Consider the following 16,342-nt stretch of genomic DNA (forward strand, 5'->3'; position numbering starts at 1 on the left):
AAAAAAAAAAGGCAGAATGAGGGAAAAATATAAAGCATGTCATGTACATACTCTAAGTATTTATACTTCATCATTTGTTTCTGCTTCAAGAACCTAAATGGTAGATGATAGTGTAAAATAATTTCTCCCACCTTGCAAAAAAAAAAAAAAAAGGTCGAGTGGGGAGAAAGAGGAGCAGGAGGAGAAAGAGAAATGTTTACCAAATTTTATTCTGAAATATTCTCTTTTGATCAATTTTATATTTGAAAGAAACTATACTTAGAAAACAACAAATCTTAAAATAGTAGAAGAATAATGATTTATAGAATTAGCCAAGGTTTTATATAATCTATCTTATACTTCCTATGCACAAATATTTTTTTATGATTAAATTACAAATCTGTTCAACTGCAAAACCTGATCTTAAAATACATTTCAAAACTGTTAGAAATAGAACAAAAATATTTGCTTGGAAAATTATATTCTAAATCTACTTAAAGAAGAAAAGTTGGTTCTTTGAGTAGTGGATAGCTGACTTATGTTGCATTTGATTAAAAAAAATTAACTAATGCAGAAAATTAATGTCTCCTGGTAATCAAGTAAAATTGAGAGCTGAAGAGTTTAGCTATGTAGTATAGAAGAAATACACATTACACATTTAGTATAAAGCAACTTTGCTATCTAATATTTTAGTATACAAATATAGAAAGTTTCTTAATACACTAATTTGTTAGCCAAATAAAATATAAATTTCTTTCATGTTTATATTTTATTTTATAAATGCCAAAGGACAGAAACTGACCTTTCTTCTTCCAAGTAAGATTTGGAGGTGGAATACCATTAGATTCACACAACAGACTAATGAGATTCCCTTCAATAACTGTAAGTTGAGTAAGTTCATCAGAACCATAAATATTTGGTGGTACTGAAATAAAAAAAAAAAAAAAAAAGAAACTATTTTTTGCTCTTATTTCATATGAACTTCCCTTACCATGTTGCATGCAAGAAAAAATGTTTTAACCATATAACACAAGGAAAGAATTAATACATGAAGTTTACATCTATATATCACATTAAAAATCACCTATAAAATATAAAATTAATACATAATGGCAGATTTTCCATTTTAACAGGTAAGAATATAATAATCACCATATTTAGAGTAATAATGTAACATAAAAAAGCTAATATAGGTATTTCAAAACCTTACATCAAATGACCAAAGCACTATTAACTTAAAAATTACCTGAGCCATTATTACATAGGCAGGCTTGACATCTCAGATGTGGAAAAGGATTAGAAAACATCCGGCATACAGTATAAAGAGATTAAATCTAAGACACAAGAATGTTAGCTCCCACATCTACTGCCACTGCTTCAGTGGCCATTAATACAAACACTTTCAATTCTGTAACTATAATGCAGATTCCCTCTTGAGATGCAGGGGTATAGCCAACTGACTGCGTGACAACTCAATTTGAGTACCTTAGAGGCATTGTCAAAGTCTTCCTGTCCAAAACTGTACTCATCTCACCTTTGTCCCCTCTCTAAGGGAAGACAGTACCATCCCTACAGTCCAGCTGGTCAAGCCCATGCAGACATCCATCCCTGACTCCTGTTTTCTCATCTCTCCATCTAATCACTTTATCTTATTTGAGTCAATCTCCTAAACACTTGTAGAATTTATCGACTTCCTTTCTAAAATGCAAGTCTGACCACCTCAGTCCTCTGGGTGAAAAGGGTTAAGTTCATGACCAGTAGCCAAAAGGTTAGCAGTGTGAATCCACACAGAGGCACCCTGGAAAACAGGCCTGGTGACCACCTTGAAAACCCTATACAGCACTTCACTCTGTACATACGGAATCTCTATGAGTTCAAATCGACTTGATTTCAACTAACACTGCTAACAACCATGCTATTCCACTGTTAGAATCCAATCCATGCTTTTTAAATTGGTTTAAAAGGCTTTCTTCTGCTCTACTAGTCTTTATACTAGGAGCCCTGGTAACACAGCGGTTAAGTCCTTGGCACTTACTAACAACAACAAAAATCTGCTTCAAGCTTTTTAAAATGACAAATATGATCAATAATTTACAAGTCATTTTTGTACATAAATGCATGCTTCTAAGGTTTTCCAAAAATATCCTCCATTGAAATCAAACTGTTTTCCCTACTTAATAATTTTTTTTAATATTATGAATATAAATTTTATACATAATAGTCAATTTCAGCTTAAGGTTTCAATTAATTAAAATTTAAGCAAACACAATAAAAAATTAATAAAAGCTTAATATGTCTTAAATGAATTTTAAAATAGTATTTAATATAAAGCTGTTCATATCCACCTCAGAAACCGTACTGTTGTTGTTTTTAAGTGCCATCGAGTTGGTTCTGACCCATAGTGACCCTGTATAGAGTTTCCAAGGAGTGGCTGGTGATCTTGAAGCGCTGATGCTGAGGTTCAAACAATCTTGTAGCCCATCACCTTAACCCACAGCACCACACCAGGACTCCCAGAAACCCTATACAGGGTTGCTATGAGTCAAACAACACTCAACAACAATGCTGGAAATAGAAACGCTTTTAGCTGAAAGCCACGTTGAGGTAAAAGTTGTGATTATGATAATTATTTGCTAATACAAGAGCTTTGCTCCTTGGTCATCAGAGTAATCTCATCTCCTACCACACATGCATTCACACTCATGCACACACATGCACACATGAACCTGATACATAATTCTGATAGCATGGATCTACCAACCAAAACAAAATGGAGAATGCTTAGTTACTACGTCTCAATAAATGAGGACCCTGGAAATAAAGAAGTTAGTTTAAAAATTAGCTGAGATGACCTCACTGTCCTAGAAGGAAAAGAAGTGCTTTAGCCCACTCAGACAGTTATCTCAGAAACTAAGAAGCTATGACCTTAAAGGTAGAATGTTTGAGGAAATTTATTGCCTTATTGTTTATTTTTCCAAAGAATGCTGTACTGACATTAGAATAGATTAAGTGTACATCCAAATGTTGTTGTTAAGTACTGTGGAGCCGGTTCTGGCCTCGTAGTGACCCTGCACAGGGTTTCCGAGGCTGTAAATCATTATAGGAGCAGAAAGCCTCATCTTTCTTCCGCAGAACAGCTGGTAGTTTCGAACTGCTGACCTTGAAGTTAGCAATCTGATTCGTAACCATTATGCTACCAGAGCTCCTTACCCTATATAATGTGCCCGTTCTTGTGATGGACAGTCTTGAGAGATTATTCTCCCTGTCCTCCAGACTGCGGGCTATCTGTTAATACAGCTTCTATAGGATTTCTCCCCTTCTCTGTGATTGACTAAAGTGACAGGCAGCAAAACCTTGTTTCAATTTGGCAACAAATCCACGCATAATTTGGCATATTGACTTATTTTCAATTGGCTAACCCCACCAGAAGTTCCTTGCAAACCTTATACAGAGTTGCTTTGAGTCCAAACTAGTAGGATGGCACTTAACAGCAACAACCCATTACTGGAGAGTTGTTGAAACTCCTGGAGAGTTTCAATCCTCATGAGATCCTAGTTGTAGCAGCTAACAGGCATATTACTCAGATAGGAGAGGAGTGTTGTACCATATAAAAATTATAATGACTAGCATGTTTAGGCTAAGGAAGCCTATCTATAGTCACTCTTGAATTAATCATATAAATCAATATACAGAACAGTTCAACAGAATCTATAGGATTTACTAGTACCCACTTATGTATTACAATCACTTTGAATTCTGTAGATGTAATTTTAAGAACTGACTGAAAGAATAAAAGGGTAGGCCACAGGCCATGCCTTTCACTTTACAGGGATGTGCTCATACCTACCCCAGATGTTGACATTATAGTTTTTTTCAGTTTTTCCAGCAACATTTGTTGCCTCACAAGTATAACGACCAGTGTCCTGTACTTGAGCATCTTCAATCTGAAAACAAAGTCATGCTTTTAAACCAAAGTTTCTATTTCACAAGTAACTGGAATTTTCTATAAAGTGTCTGTATTATTTTTATTCTGAAAAAAATTTTTAAATAGAAAAATTAGAGAGAATGGTAAAATGAGTGGTTTATACTCACTAATAAGATCTAACACTTTTCAAGATTTCACAATTTTCACCTATGTCATACCTCATTTTAATCGAGTATATGTTAGTGGCTGAAGGTCTAAAAAAGCTCTTTAAATAAAATTCAAATAAGAAACAAAAAAATTTTCTGTCAAATATTTTAGGGTTTTCACATATATAATCCTTATATGTCCAAGACTTTGTTTAGTAAAATAACATTCTTAATATTAGTTTATATGTCTTTTCTCCAAACTGGGGTCATAAACGTCCTCAAGTCAGTCAATATATTTAATTATTATTTTTATTTTATTAATCTCCTAATCTCCAGTTTGGTAATTGGTAGACAATTGATACCAGAAAATATTTTTCCATCTACTTGTATCTGCAACATTCACTAATACTAATTCATCACTCATTCATTCACCCTTCAGTGGTTAATGGGGACTTTTGCTAGACAATGAAGGTAGAAAATATGAAACAGTATAATGTACTATATGGTTTCTGATTTAATGAGTTCACGTACAGTTAAAAAGATAAAACATGTCAACATAAAAAAGTTTAATAATAACATTAAGTGAAAATAAAAATACAAGTTAATACAAGAAGTATGACAAGTAGTATGTGTTTGGATGCCAAATGAGTTTTCAATCAATAATTGTTAAAACATCCAAAAAAAAAGGTGGGGGGGGGGGCTACTGGGGTTGGAATGATTGCTGAAAGGATTTATCTTAGTAAGGATGCGAAGTAGGTACTCAGTAAACAATTACTAGTTGATTAATGTGAGCAAATAGAGCTGGAATTTAACTAAAGCACAGATAGAAAATCCAAGAATATTAGACCTGGACAAGTACTTAAAATCCAACCCCCTCATTTTACAGAAAAGATAACTCAGAGTCAATGATGAAATTTAAATTGACCAAAGTCTTATAATTATTGGCACAACCACTGAAATTCAGGTACCAGATCTGTAAAGTCCCTATCTACAAGCCTCCATGTATCATCAAGAGAATCAACAAAATAGAGGGCAGGGATTAACATTTATTAAGTGCCTATTGGTGTGGCACTGTAGGAAAAGCACTGAACTGCTAACCGCAAGGTTGGTGGTTCAAACTCACCAGCCACTCCTCAGAAACCTTATGCAGCCTTAGATGAGCAGAACTGACTCAATGGCATTTAACAATAACAACAATTGTATGCCAGGCAAAATAAACTGGTAAGATTCCGCTACTTGATCAGGTCAAAGATATGTGAAAATTGCTTTAAATACGCATAGTACATACTCTAAAAAAACTAGGATAATTTTTACTGACCAATTAGGTTTGAATTCTGTAGTTTTCATTTCCCTTGGGTCTCCCCTACTTTCCTCAATGTGACCTGTACACTGGTCTCCTGCTTACTCCAGGCTTCAGGTTCAAGGGGTTTCAGGATTTCTTCACTATCATCTGTCTCCTTCCTTCCCAGTCCCACTGAGATCTGAACTCTGAAGATAAATGAATCCTATTCCCATGGAGATTCAGTAAGATATTTGGTAAAGTGGAGGGTCAGATAAAAAGAGGAAGACCTCCAAAGAGATGGATTGGCACAGTGGCAACAGCAATGGGCATGTAGCAATGATTGTGAGGCTGGCACAGGACTGAGCAGTGTTTTGTTCTGTTGTGCATAGGGTCGCTATGAGTCGCTACCAACTCAATAGCACCTAATAACAACAATCACACAGGGTTCTCCCTAGCAGGGCTGGGACCCGTGTTCATACAATTGTATCCCCCTATCATTCAGTCAGAATTGAGATTTGAGAATTTGGGACCATGCATGTTTTTGCTCATGCAACTTGATTGCCTTAGTCTTCTTCCTTCCATCAGTGATTTTGATCCTTCCTTCCTCATGCAACTGCATGATTACAAGATCTTAACAATCAAGGTCTTTATTGTCTTGCTTTTAACATGAACTCTCATGGCTTCTTGCCACTCTCTCTGAGTAAGCTGTGAGTTCTGCATTTCCTAGGCACTCCGTTTCTCAGGAATCACTCTGTTTGCCAGTTATGCAGTGTAGTGCTTAGTAGCATGGACTCTGAAGCCTTATTCCCTGTATTCAAGTCCTAGTTCTGTTACTCAGTAACTGTGGGAAGATTATTTAGCCTTTTCAATCTTTCAATGGAGTCACTATGAGAGGTATATAAACATTCCAATGATTTACTGATTTTCTGATTTCCCCCTTGCACTGTCTTTCAATGTCAACTTTTATTTCACTCAAATCAACCTTGCCAACTTTATTTCCAACTACTAATTTTGCTAAATTCTGTTTCAGCCAAAGTAGCTTACTCACCTTCCCTAATCAGCCCTTTTTGTCCCATTTGTCTTTACAGAGTCAAGTAGCCTTCTAAGATTTGTCAGCCAAATACAGCCTCATCTGTGCTGTCATCCTTGTATACAGCATCTGTACCACCCACATGACTATGAACTCAGCCTTCTTGTACTTAATGTAATTTTTAGTGGACTGTTTGTTATTTAACTTTTCATAATAATGGGAAATTAGAAGACACTCAAAAACAGAAAATGTATCTTAAATTTTCTTGTGCATCTATCCTGGTACATAGAATGGGTATTTGATGATTAGTTGACTGACTGAAGATAAGGCATGCTTTAAAGCATTCTGCAGTCATTTCCTGGGTGCATGTTTTTAGATGGTTCCTAGCTACAAATCTTAATAGATAACTGAATATTAAATTTACTCAAACATAAAACTGAAAAAATATAAATATCAGCATGAAATTGTCCCTGGACTTTTATAACATGAAATTAGTGGAATATTCCTAAAAGACAGATAATTTTAATAGGGAATAATACCTAAACCAAGGCCCTCTGGTGGCTTAGTGACTTATGCATTCAAAGTCATCAGTCTGAATCCACCAGCTTCTCCTTGGGAGAATAATAAAGCTCTCTGCTCCCTTAAAGATTTTGGCTTCAGGTACCCTAAGGAGCATTTCTATAATGTCTCACAGGATTGTTATGAGTTGACATTGACTTGATGGAAGTAGGTTTGGTTTAATATCTAAACTATGAGTTTAAGAACAACATAAGAAGAAATAAGTGAATGAATAGCCTTACCTTCAGCACACTTCCATTTCCAGAAATACTGAGACCTGGTTTCTTCAATAAAGGACGGCCATCTTTTAACCAAGTCAGAGCAGGTGGGGGAATAGCATCACTCTGACACAGTAACTCCACAGCTTGGCTAATGAGGATAGAGATGTTCTGTTCTTCTCCCATAATGTTTGGAGGTACTAAATGAAAGATGGGTCTTCCCTCAGGATAAAACAGGCCAGCGTACTGTTTATCTTCATTAGAAATCACAATGTATATTGAATAACTTTATTGGTTCTTTCAAGATGTAGGATTATAACCATTCTAACATACCCTCTTTGCATTATCAGTTTATAATCAAGTATTAATAACAGACTAATAACAGATTAATGTGTTTCTGTTGAACAGAACCAAGTTCTCAGAACTTTTCACTTAGAAAATGTTTAGTATTAGAAGTTCTTCCCAAATGTACATTTAAGGAATGCTGCTTCTTACAATTTCTAAAACAACAAATTACTTATGAGATAATTTGGAAATAATAACTAATTAAAAGCAAATACACTTTCAACATGAATTTATATTTTTTTGTTTTTGCAAAAGAGGGAAATTTCATTGCAGCAGAGAAGTAAAAGGGCTCTGGTGTGGCCTTATAGGATAAGCATTGGACTATTAGCTACAAGATCAGTGGTTCAAACCCACCAGCCCATCTTTTGAAAGCCTATACAGGGTTGTGATAAGTTGGGATTGATTCAATGGCACACAATAACAACAATAGTGAGAGAAAAAAACTGAAAGGGATCATGGAAATCATCTTGAATGACAAACATAATGGCTTAGTCAAGATACCATGACTAATGTTGACAAAGTTAGAAGTTCTTTGGACTCACAGTTTAATGGTTTCTACTGTTTCCCATACTGTCTGTCAACTTTCTATAGAATGAAATCGTGTGAAATCAATCACTAAATAAAAGTCCAAGCTAAATCACTGGCCAGTTGAACACTGTACTTCTTTGTACTTATGATTACATACAAAGAAAAAATTAGTTGAAACTTTAATGAGATGAAAATGAGAATTCCCTAGCTATCAGAATTGTCAGGTGCTGAACTGTGTTTAATACACCTTTGGGTGTATTGAAGCATAATCAACCATTTGTCTTAGAAGGTTTAAGTGCAGGTCTGTCTAAAGTGAAATGGTAGGCTCCATTATCTTTCAAAGATTCTTTTAGGCCTGTTAGTATAATTCAGAAAACACAGAAATGGATGAACTCAGGTCTATTATACGAGCACAGAGAGAAATTTCCTTCACTATTTCTCACCGGAACCTGTAACTTACTCAAGCTTGTCGGAAGCAACATATTTATAGAAAAGTTACACTAATTTTAAATCACCTTGAAATGGCTACTAAGGAGCTTTTCAAATATTTTGGTCAAAATAAGGTTTCTGTCATAAGGAATATTAATGAATTCCATTAGTATTGTTTCCAGTCTGAAAGCCAACATAGTAGCAAACATGACAATGAACATACATAGCAAACACTGGCTTGTAGCATAGTATGAGTATTTCTGTAATTGTGAGATTTCTATGCTACTACGTCTGTGACAGAGGAAAAAAGAACATGAACTAAAAAGGACATTTTCATATGCTGTTTCTGGACACACGACTTAAGCTAAACTTCAAGGAGCTGTTGTTAAAGTTAGAAATACCCTGCCCAATGGCTGGAATGGCCCAAGAGAGCATGCGTACAGAGATGCATGAGGATCTTTCTATTAAATTTAATAGTACACACACACATCTGGCTTGTGATAAACTTAATATATACAGAAACATAAAACAGCCAGAATGCTTTGGGTATGTAATATATTAAATAAAAACATTCCCCGTCTGTTTGAGATTAAAACTACTATAACATTAACAACATAAGCACAATTAGTGCCACTTTCTAAAGTATCATGAAATCAGATACACTTTTCTTAGTCAGGAAGGCCTGAACTGAACACCTGATTTCATAACTTGGAAATAACTTGGGGTAAAGTCTGGTCTCATTAGATAACAAAGGACCATAACTGTATAAAAATATGTTTATTTTAGATTATTGCAGAATTTACAAAATAGCATGAATTCTTTATGGCTGTTTATAGAAGTGAAAGTCAGAAACAGTTCAAGACAGCAGAATGCTAATTTATTTCCAAATAGTTTTCTTTCAGTTACTTTTCTTTACAGTTAAATGAGTTGAATCAAGTTAAAAAGAAAGCCAGATTTTTAAAACTGAGAGGAAAAAATGCTAAAACAATAGAGTATTTGTTCTTTAAAGAACGTAAATTAAAGCAAATCTAATTATAGCTGAGAATATATAGTACTGAAACACATCTATTTTTTATGTCCTGTCTCTCATTTCCAAGTTTTTGTTTAGTCTGAGACAAGAATAAGCTTCTACCCTTTAGATCTTTAGCTTCCTTAGATCTTATCCCTATTTTGTTTTGTGGTTATGTTGCTTAAGAAAGGGTGTACTCTGGACCAATTTATCATCCTATGCTTTATACCTGTTAAATTTAATTACCAAAATTAGAATCGCCAAAAAGTTATATTTGTTGAGTGGGAAGTGCGGTGCTCCATACAATAAGCACTGGACTGCGATCCACAAGGTAAGTGGTTCAAGTCCACCAGACCCTCCAAGGGAGAAAGATGAAGCTTTCTGCTACCACAAAGATTTAAACCTTCAAAAACCATATATAGTGTTACTATAAGCCAGAATCAACTTGATGATATTTAACAACAACGACAATACTTGTTGAGACACCAGAGAATGTATGAAAAAAAGCTCTCTGAACTTAAGTTTTAAAAAAAGACATCATAGGAACCCAAAACATTTTAAAACTCAATTCTCTTGTCTCAGTATTTCAGAATATGGCAAAATATAATCAAAATTTATATTAGGGAAAAATGCTTTCATGAACTACTCTTGTAATTGTAATTAAAGCTTTCTACTTTCCACTTTCTTTTCTACTTTCTTCTTTTCCTACTATCCGTATACTCAACAATGTAAATCAGATGAAGACTTTATTCTGAGGATTAATATCCATTAGAGTACAATTAAGGAGCTCTGGCAGCACACTGATTAAGCACTTGACTGATTGCTAACATAAAGGTCAGCAGTTTAAACACATTCCGTGGCTATGAGAAAAGACCTGGTGATGTGTTCTTGTAGAGATTTCAGCCTAGCAAACACCATGGAGCAGTATCTGCTCTGTCAAATAGCATAGCTATGGGTCAGACTCCACTTGATGGTATACAACAACGATAAAAACAGAGTCCACTTAGGTCCAAGATAACCAAGGTTACTTGTTGTTGTTAGGTGCCATCGAGTTGGTGCCAACTCATAGCGATCTTATGCACAGCAGAACGAAACACTGCCTGATCCTGTGCCAACCTCACTATTGTTGCCACACTTGAGTCCATTGATGCTGCCACTTGGCCAATCCATCTCACTGGGTGTCTTCCTCTTTTCCTCTGACCCTCCACCTTACCAAACATGATATCCTTCTCCAGCGACTGGTCCCTCCTGACAACATGTCTGAAGTATGACAAAGTTTGGTCATCTTGGGCTCCATGGAACACTCTGGATGCACTTCTTCCAACATAGATCTGTTGGGTCTATGGGCAGCCCATGGCATTTTCAATATTCTCATCTAATACCACAACTCAAAAGCATCAATTCTTCTATGGTCTTCCTTATTTACTGTCCAACTTTCACGTGCATATAAGGTTACTGAAAATACCATAGCTTGGATCAGGCATACCTTAGTTCTCAAGCTGACATCTTTGCTCTTCAACACTTTAAAAAGGTTTATGCAGCAGATTTGCCTAATGCAATACGTCATTTGATTTCTTGACTGCTGCTTCTGTGAGTGTCGATAGTTGATCCTCAAGAAGAATGAAGAAATCCTTGACAACTTCAATCTTTTCTTCATTGATAAGAATGTTGTTTATTGGTCCAGTATTGAAGATTTTTGTTTTCATTACACTGAGATGCAATCCATACCAAAGGCTGTGCTCTTTGATTTTCATCAGTAAATATTTTAAGTCTTCTTCACTTTCAGCAAGCAAGGTTGTATCATCTGCATATTGCAGGTTGTTAATGAGTCTTCCTCCAATCCTGATGCCATGTTTTTCTACATATAACCCAGCTTCTTAGATTATTTGCTCAGCATACAGGTTGAATAAGTATGGTGAAAGAATACAATACTGTCGTACACGTTTCTTAATTTTAAACCATCCAGTGTTCCCATGTTCTTTTCGAACAACTGCCTCTTCATCCATGAGCAGAATCACATGTTCGGGAATACTCATACTTTGCAAACAATGTTGTCCATAGCTTGTCATGATCCACACAATCGAAAGCCTTTGTGTAGTCAATAAAGCACAAGTAAACATCTTTCTGATATTCTCTTCTTTCAGCGAAGATCCATCGTAACCAAGGTTAATACTACTACAAAAAAGAACATAAAGTATGGAAGAAATACAAATGGTTGTTTTTTTGGTCGTGGTTGTGTGCCATCAAGTTAGTTTTCACTCACAGGGACCCTGTAAAGGTCTGCTGAGGTGGTAAATCTTTATGGGAGCAGAAAGCCTCATCTTTCTCCTATGAGCAGTTGGTGGATTAGAACCACTGACATTGTGGTTAGCAGCCCAACATAAAACTCACTCTGCCATCAGAATTCCAGAAAGTATATATTGGAAACTAATTTCATATTAAATATCTGTTGTAATTTTATAATTCTCCAATAATTTGCCATGCATATATATTTCAAATGCCAAAGTATATATACAGATATACATAACAGTTCACCATTTAACTTTTAAACCAGGAGGAAAGATCCTGGCTCTCAGCCTAAAGGGGAAATATAAAATTATCCTAGCAAATGATAAAGAATAGTGATGTACATTTCTATAATTTCTGGAAAATTATTAATTCTTTATCATCTCACAGTCTCACTTTGAAACTAACTAATGGAGAAATGGAAGGATCCAACCCTAGATTTTTACTACTGACTAAAACTTAGTCATTATCAATGTCACTTTCCATATGTGCCTAGAGAATCGGTTATGTCACATACTTAGGCTAACTGATGAACCATTCTCTAAGGATATTTTATATTGGCAACCTTCTAGCTCTTCATAGAGCATGAAAATAACCCATGAAAGAAGATAGTTAGACTACTCGAGATTGGACAAAAAAATCTCAGATATATCAGAATGGCAAACTGGGAGGTGGACATAGACCCATGCCAAGTGACATCGGTAGAGAAAAGGGGAATGTCGAGAGTTATTTGTGATCATTAAATTTTCCTTGGGAAGATTTACAAATTAATCCACATGGTCTATAGGAAAAAGATTAAGTTTTATAAGATCATTGTTGTTGTTGTTACATGCCATTGAGTCAGAGGCTCTGTAAAGGGTTTCCGAAGAGTGATTGATGGGTTTGGACAGCTGACCTTGTAGCTTACAGTCCATTGCTTATTCTACAGTGCCACACCAGGATTCGAAGTCAATCATTTGGGGGCAAGTTAGACTTTAAGGGATGAAACCTCTACTACCAATTTTCTAGAGACCTCAGAAGAAACAATTTCAGTATACATTTAGCAAGAGATGAAATACAAGGAACTTATTAGAAAAAGACAAACCATTCTAAATGTTAAGAATTTGCTGAAATGTAAAATGATGAAAATAATCCATGGCTGGATCTCACTGAGGTTCTGATTTTATTCTAATAGAAATTTGCTGTGAAATTACCTTATGAATACATTGTGAAAGAAGAACAAACAAACAAAAACAACACCTTTAATTTTGTCTAAATTTATGTTTAGCAAACTTGGCTTTTCTTTTAATTAATAGACATTGATTTCCAAAATAGCTTATTGTAAATATAGAAATATAGTCAAGGCTTTTCATAGAATTGGTGAAGAGAGCTACCTAAAAAGATACTTGTTTTGGTGATGACATTTTATCTTCCAAAAGCAGAGATGCTATCCATGTTCTTCAAAGTATTCTATAAAACCAAGTCCCTCAGTGTTTAATGTATGCTTCTTTTAATGTCTCACAATTTTAAAAAAGGAAAATCAGTCAAAATCAAATATAAGGCAGAAAGGTAAAATTTGATTTGAATTGATCCTGTAATATTATACTTTCTATAGTTCATGGCTCTTTGTTGTCAACAAGTTATCTTAATTTCCTCTATGCCTTAGGACCTAAACATAAACAACACATCTGTATCAGAGCAGAAAGAATTCTGCAAATGTCTCACCATACACTCTGAGGTCAATATCCCTTTGCTTCTCCCCAGCAGCATTCACTGCCACACAGGTGTATCTCCCCGAATCACTGATTTGAGTGCTAGTCAAGGCTAGGATGCGACCCCCAGAGAGAACCTGTCAATGACAAGAGTGCAAAATAACAAATATAGCCCTGACAATGGTCAATGTAAACAGAAGGTTTTTCTCATTTTATGAGGTGGATCAATCAACATTTGCTTCTAGGATTATAGTTTTAGGATTGTTAAACTGAGAACACATCATGCCCTTCTCTCCTTACTTGTGAAAAAAATCTCAGTCTTGAGCTAAACCTGATAGTAACTACTGAAAACAAATAAGTATATACAGAATCAAACGAAGGTCAAATTTCATCTGTACTTATTATAGACACATCTGTGAGGGACAGAAGTTGGGAATAAGTGGAAATAAGAGAAATCAATTATCTTTCTAATTTTCTTTAAATGAACAAGTTAGAAGTTAAAATTAACAGAGAAGTAGTAACCAAATTAATTAGCCACATCTACTGCCCTTCTGGAGTCCTGGTGTGTGTGGTACCATAGGTTAATGTGCCAGACTGCAAAGCCGTTTGAACTGTAAGGTTGGCAGCTCAAGCTCACCAGCTGCTCCTCAGAACCCCTATACAGGGTCGCTATGGTTTGGAGTCACCTCAACGGCACTCAACAACACTAACAACTGCCCTTTTGTTCCACTGATACAATTGTTAGGGATCACAGTTACCGCTAAAATATTGCCTATTACTATGATTCCTAAGGGAGTCCTGGTGTGGCACTGTGGGTTAATGTGATGGACTGCAAGCTTGGTTTGAAGTGCAAGGTCAGTGGTTCAAGCTCACCAGTCAACTCCTCGGAAACCCTACACAGGGTCACTATGAGCCGGAACCGACTCCATGGCACTTAACAACAACAACGATGATCCCTACTTGGTGTACAAATGATTTTCAGAAAGGATAAAGAACTAGAATGTTAGACAACTACATTCTCTGAAGGGCAAAACAAAATTAAATCAAATTTTAAATTACATATGAAGGAGCTTCAAAAAGCTCATGAAAAAAATGGAATTAAACATTAATGAAGTGTGTGTGGGGGGGAGGTAGAATCCCCACTGAATAGTTTTCATCTTGTCTAGACAGGTCTGGTGAAAGAAGATGGGAATAAAATTCTTATGATTCAATAGTGAGTAATTGTTATCATGACTAATTGCTACTGTCACAACTGTATAGGTAAAAGTTTTGTAACAAAAAGAGGGGAGTAGTTAATCCTACAGTGCAGAAACAAAGAACCCTAGGACCATAAAAGGAGAAGAGCATGAGTAGAATGTGGAACCCTATCCAAAGAAGCAGCTACACCAGAGATAGAGGCAGAGATGAGGGCATGGAGAGAGAGAGCAGCTGAGGACTCTAGACTCATGAAAAGAGAAAGGCTGTGTGATGGCAGCCAGGTGTTGGAGGCCAGGAGGCAGGCTTGCAGAATGTGTCCTTTGGTTATTTAAATGATTATATATTCCTGAGAGATTCTGTGTACATTACTGCCCCCTCAAAAACAAAAACAAAAAAACAGAGGGAATAGGAGCAAATACTGTTGAATGATGATGCACAGAGGAGATTGTAATGATTGCAAGGAAATGATGAGTGTAACCTCCATGTAAACTAATCACTCAATTGACAATGAAATCTTAAAAAAAAAAAAGTTAATGAAAAATTTCCATGAGTTATTTGAAGTCCCTTTATATATTGCTTACTGTATTTTAGAATTTTCAGCCAGTATAATACACTTAAAATAATTTTTATCTAAGACTCAAATTTCATATCTAATGACTGCACATTTTCATTTTTCTTATTTGATGTTTTTTGAGAAGCAAATATCCTGCTCTATAAGGTTCTCCTATTCATTATTATTTCCAGATATTATAATATAATTGTATTATGAAATTGCTGTTTTTATTGTTAGTAACCATTTCTTTCTGTAAGGTATCCTTATAGTGCAGGTAATAAGAATTCTGAGCAAAAATGACAAGAACGTACAACAAATGGTCAAAATACGAATGTAAAAGTACCAACATGTGAGGTAAGAAGAACATTCAAAAGATGATGACTCAAAATAGTGAATTTTTAATGAATTGTTTTGAAGATCTTATTGTGTGTCCCTGGTATTTGTGTATGCAAGTTCATACATTTTAAAATAACATTTGATAATCATTGTTCTTCAGATCTCTTCAGGAGTTTTGCCTGTTTGTACTTCTTGTATTAAATTATTACGTACTCGATTTCACCAAAGAAACTAACAAGAGTACCTGAATTCCATTAGCGAAACTAGACACCGGGCTCCCATCTTTTAACCAGGTGAGACTTGGAGCGGGGATACCTCTGGCTTCACATTCTAACCTCACCAGATTATTAATCACCACTGCCACCATGTTACTGCTGCCCGAAATCGATGGGGGCACTAAAAAAAAGAAGTGATATGTCAACATCACAAAATATTTCATTTCAAGGTATTGAAAACCATATGCAATTTTCTTTAAAGGGTCTTTCTTTTTTAAGATCTTTTACAAGGACTTTTGTTGGTGCAAATGTTAATCACTTGGTTGCTAACTGAAAGATTAGTTGTTCAAATCTAATCAGTGGCTCCACAGGAGAAAGGTCTGGAGATGGGCTTCCTTAAAGATGAAAGCCAAGAAAATCTTATGAGGCAGTTTTGCTGTCACATGGAGTCGCTATGAGTCAGAATTGACTCCATGCACCCAACAACAATAAAGGTGTTTTATATCTCTTGTTTAAGATTGTAATCAGAGACATTGTAAAATAAGAAGGGAGGACAAGCCTTAATATCTCCATTAATCCACCAGCTGCTCCTCAGAAACCCTATAACAGAGTTGC

General features: G+C 35.5%; 1 protein-coding gene across 1 annotated transcript in view; it reads right to left on the bottom strand.

The window, feature by feature from the left end:
- Positions 1 to 16,342, bottom strand: part of HMCN1 (hemicentin 1) — a 665,929-nt gene that overhangs the window by 205,152 nt on the left and 444,435 nt on the right. Inside the window, exons 39-43 of the mRNA XM_006872707.1 lie at positions 15,757 to 15,908; positions 13,440 to 13,563; positions 7,163 to 7,338; positions 3,827 to 3,923; positions 782 to 904 (exon numbers count right to left, since the gene is read on the bottom strand). Of these exons, the coding sequence (XP_006872769.1) occupies positions 782 to 904; positions 3,827 to 3,923; positions 7,163 to 7,338; positions 13,440 to 13,563; positions 15,757 to 15,908 (672 nt within the window). The remainder of the gene's footprint in view (positions 1 to 781; positions 905 to 3,826; positions 3,924 to 7,162; positions 7,339 to 13,439; positions 13,564 to 15,756; positions 15,909 to 16,342) is intronic.

Source organism: Chrysochloris asiatica, unplaced genomic scaffold, assembly GCF_000296735.1.
Source record: "Chrysochloris asiatica unplaced genomic scaffold, ChrAsi1.0 scaffold00210, whole genome shotgun sequence".
Taxonomy (NCBI): Eukaryota; Metazoa; Chordata; class Mammalia; order Afrosoricida; family Chrysochloridae; genus Chrysochloris; species Chrysochloris asiatica.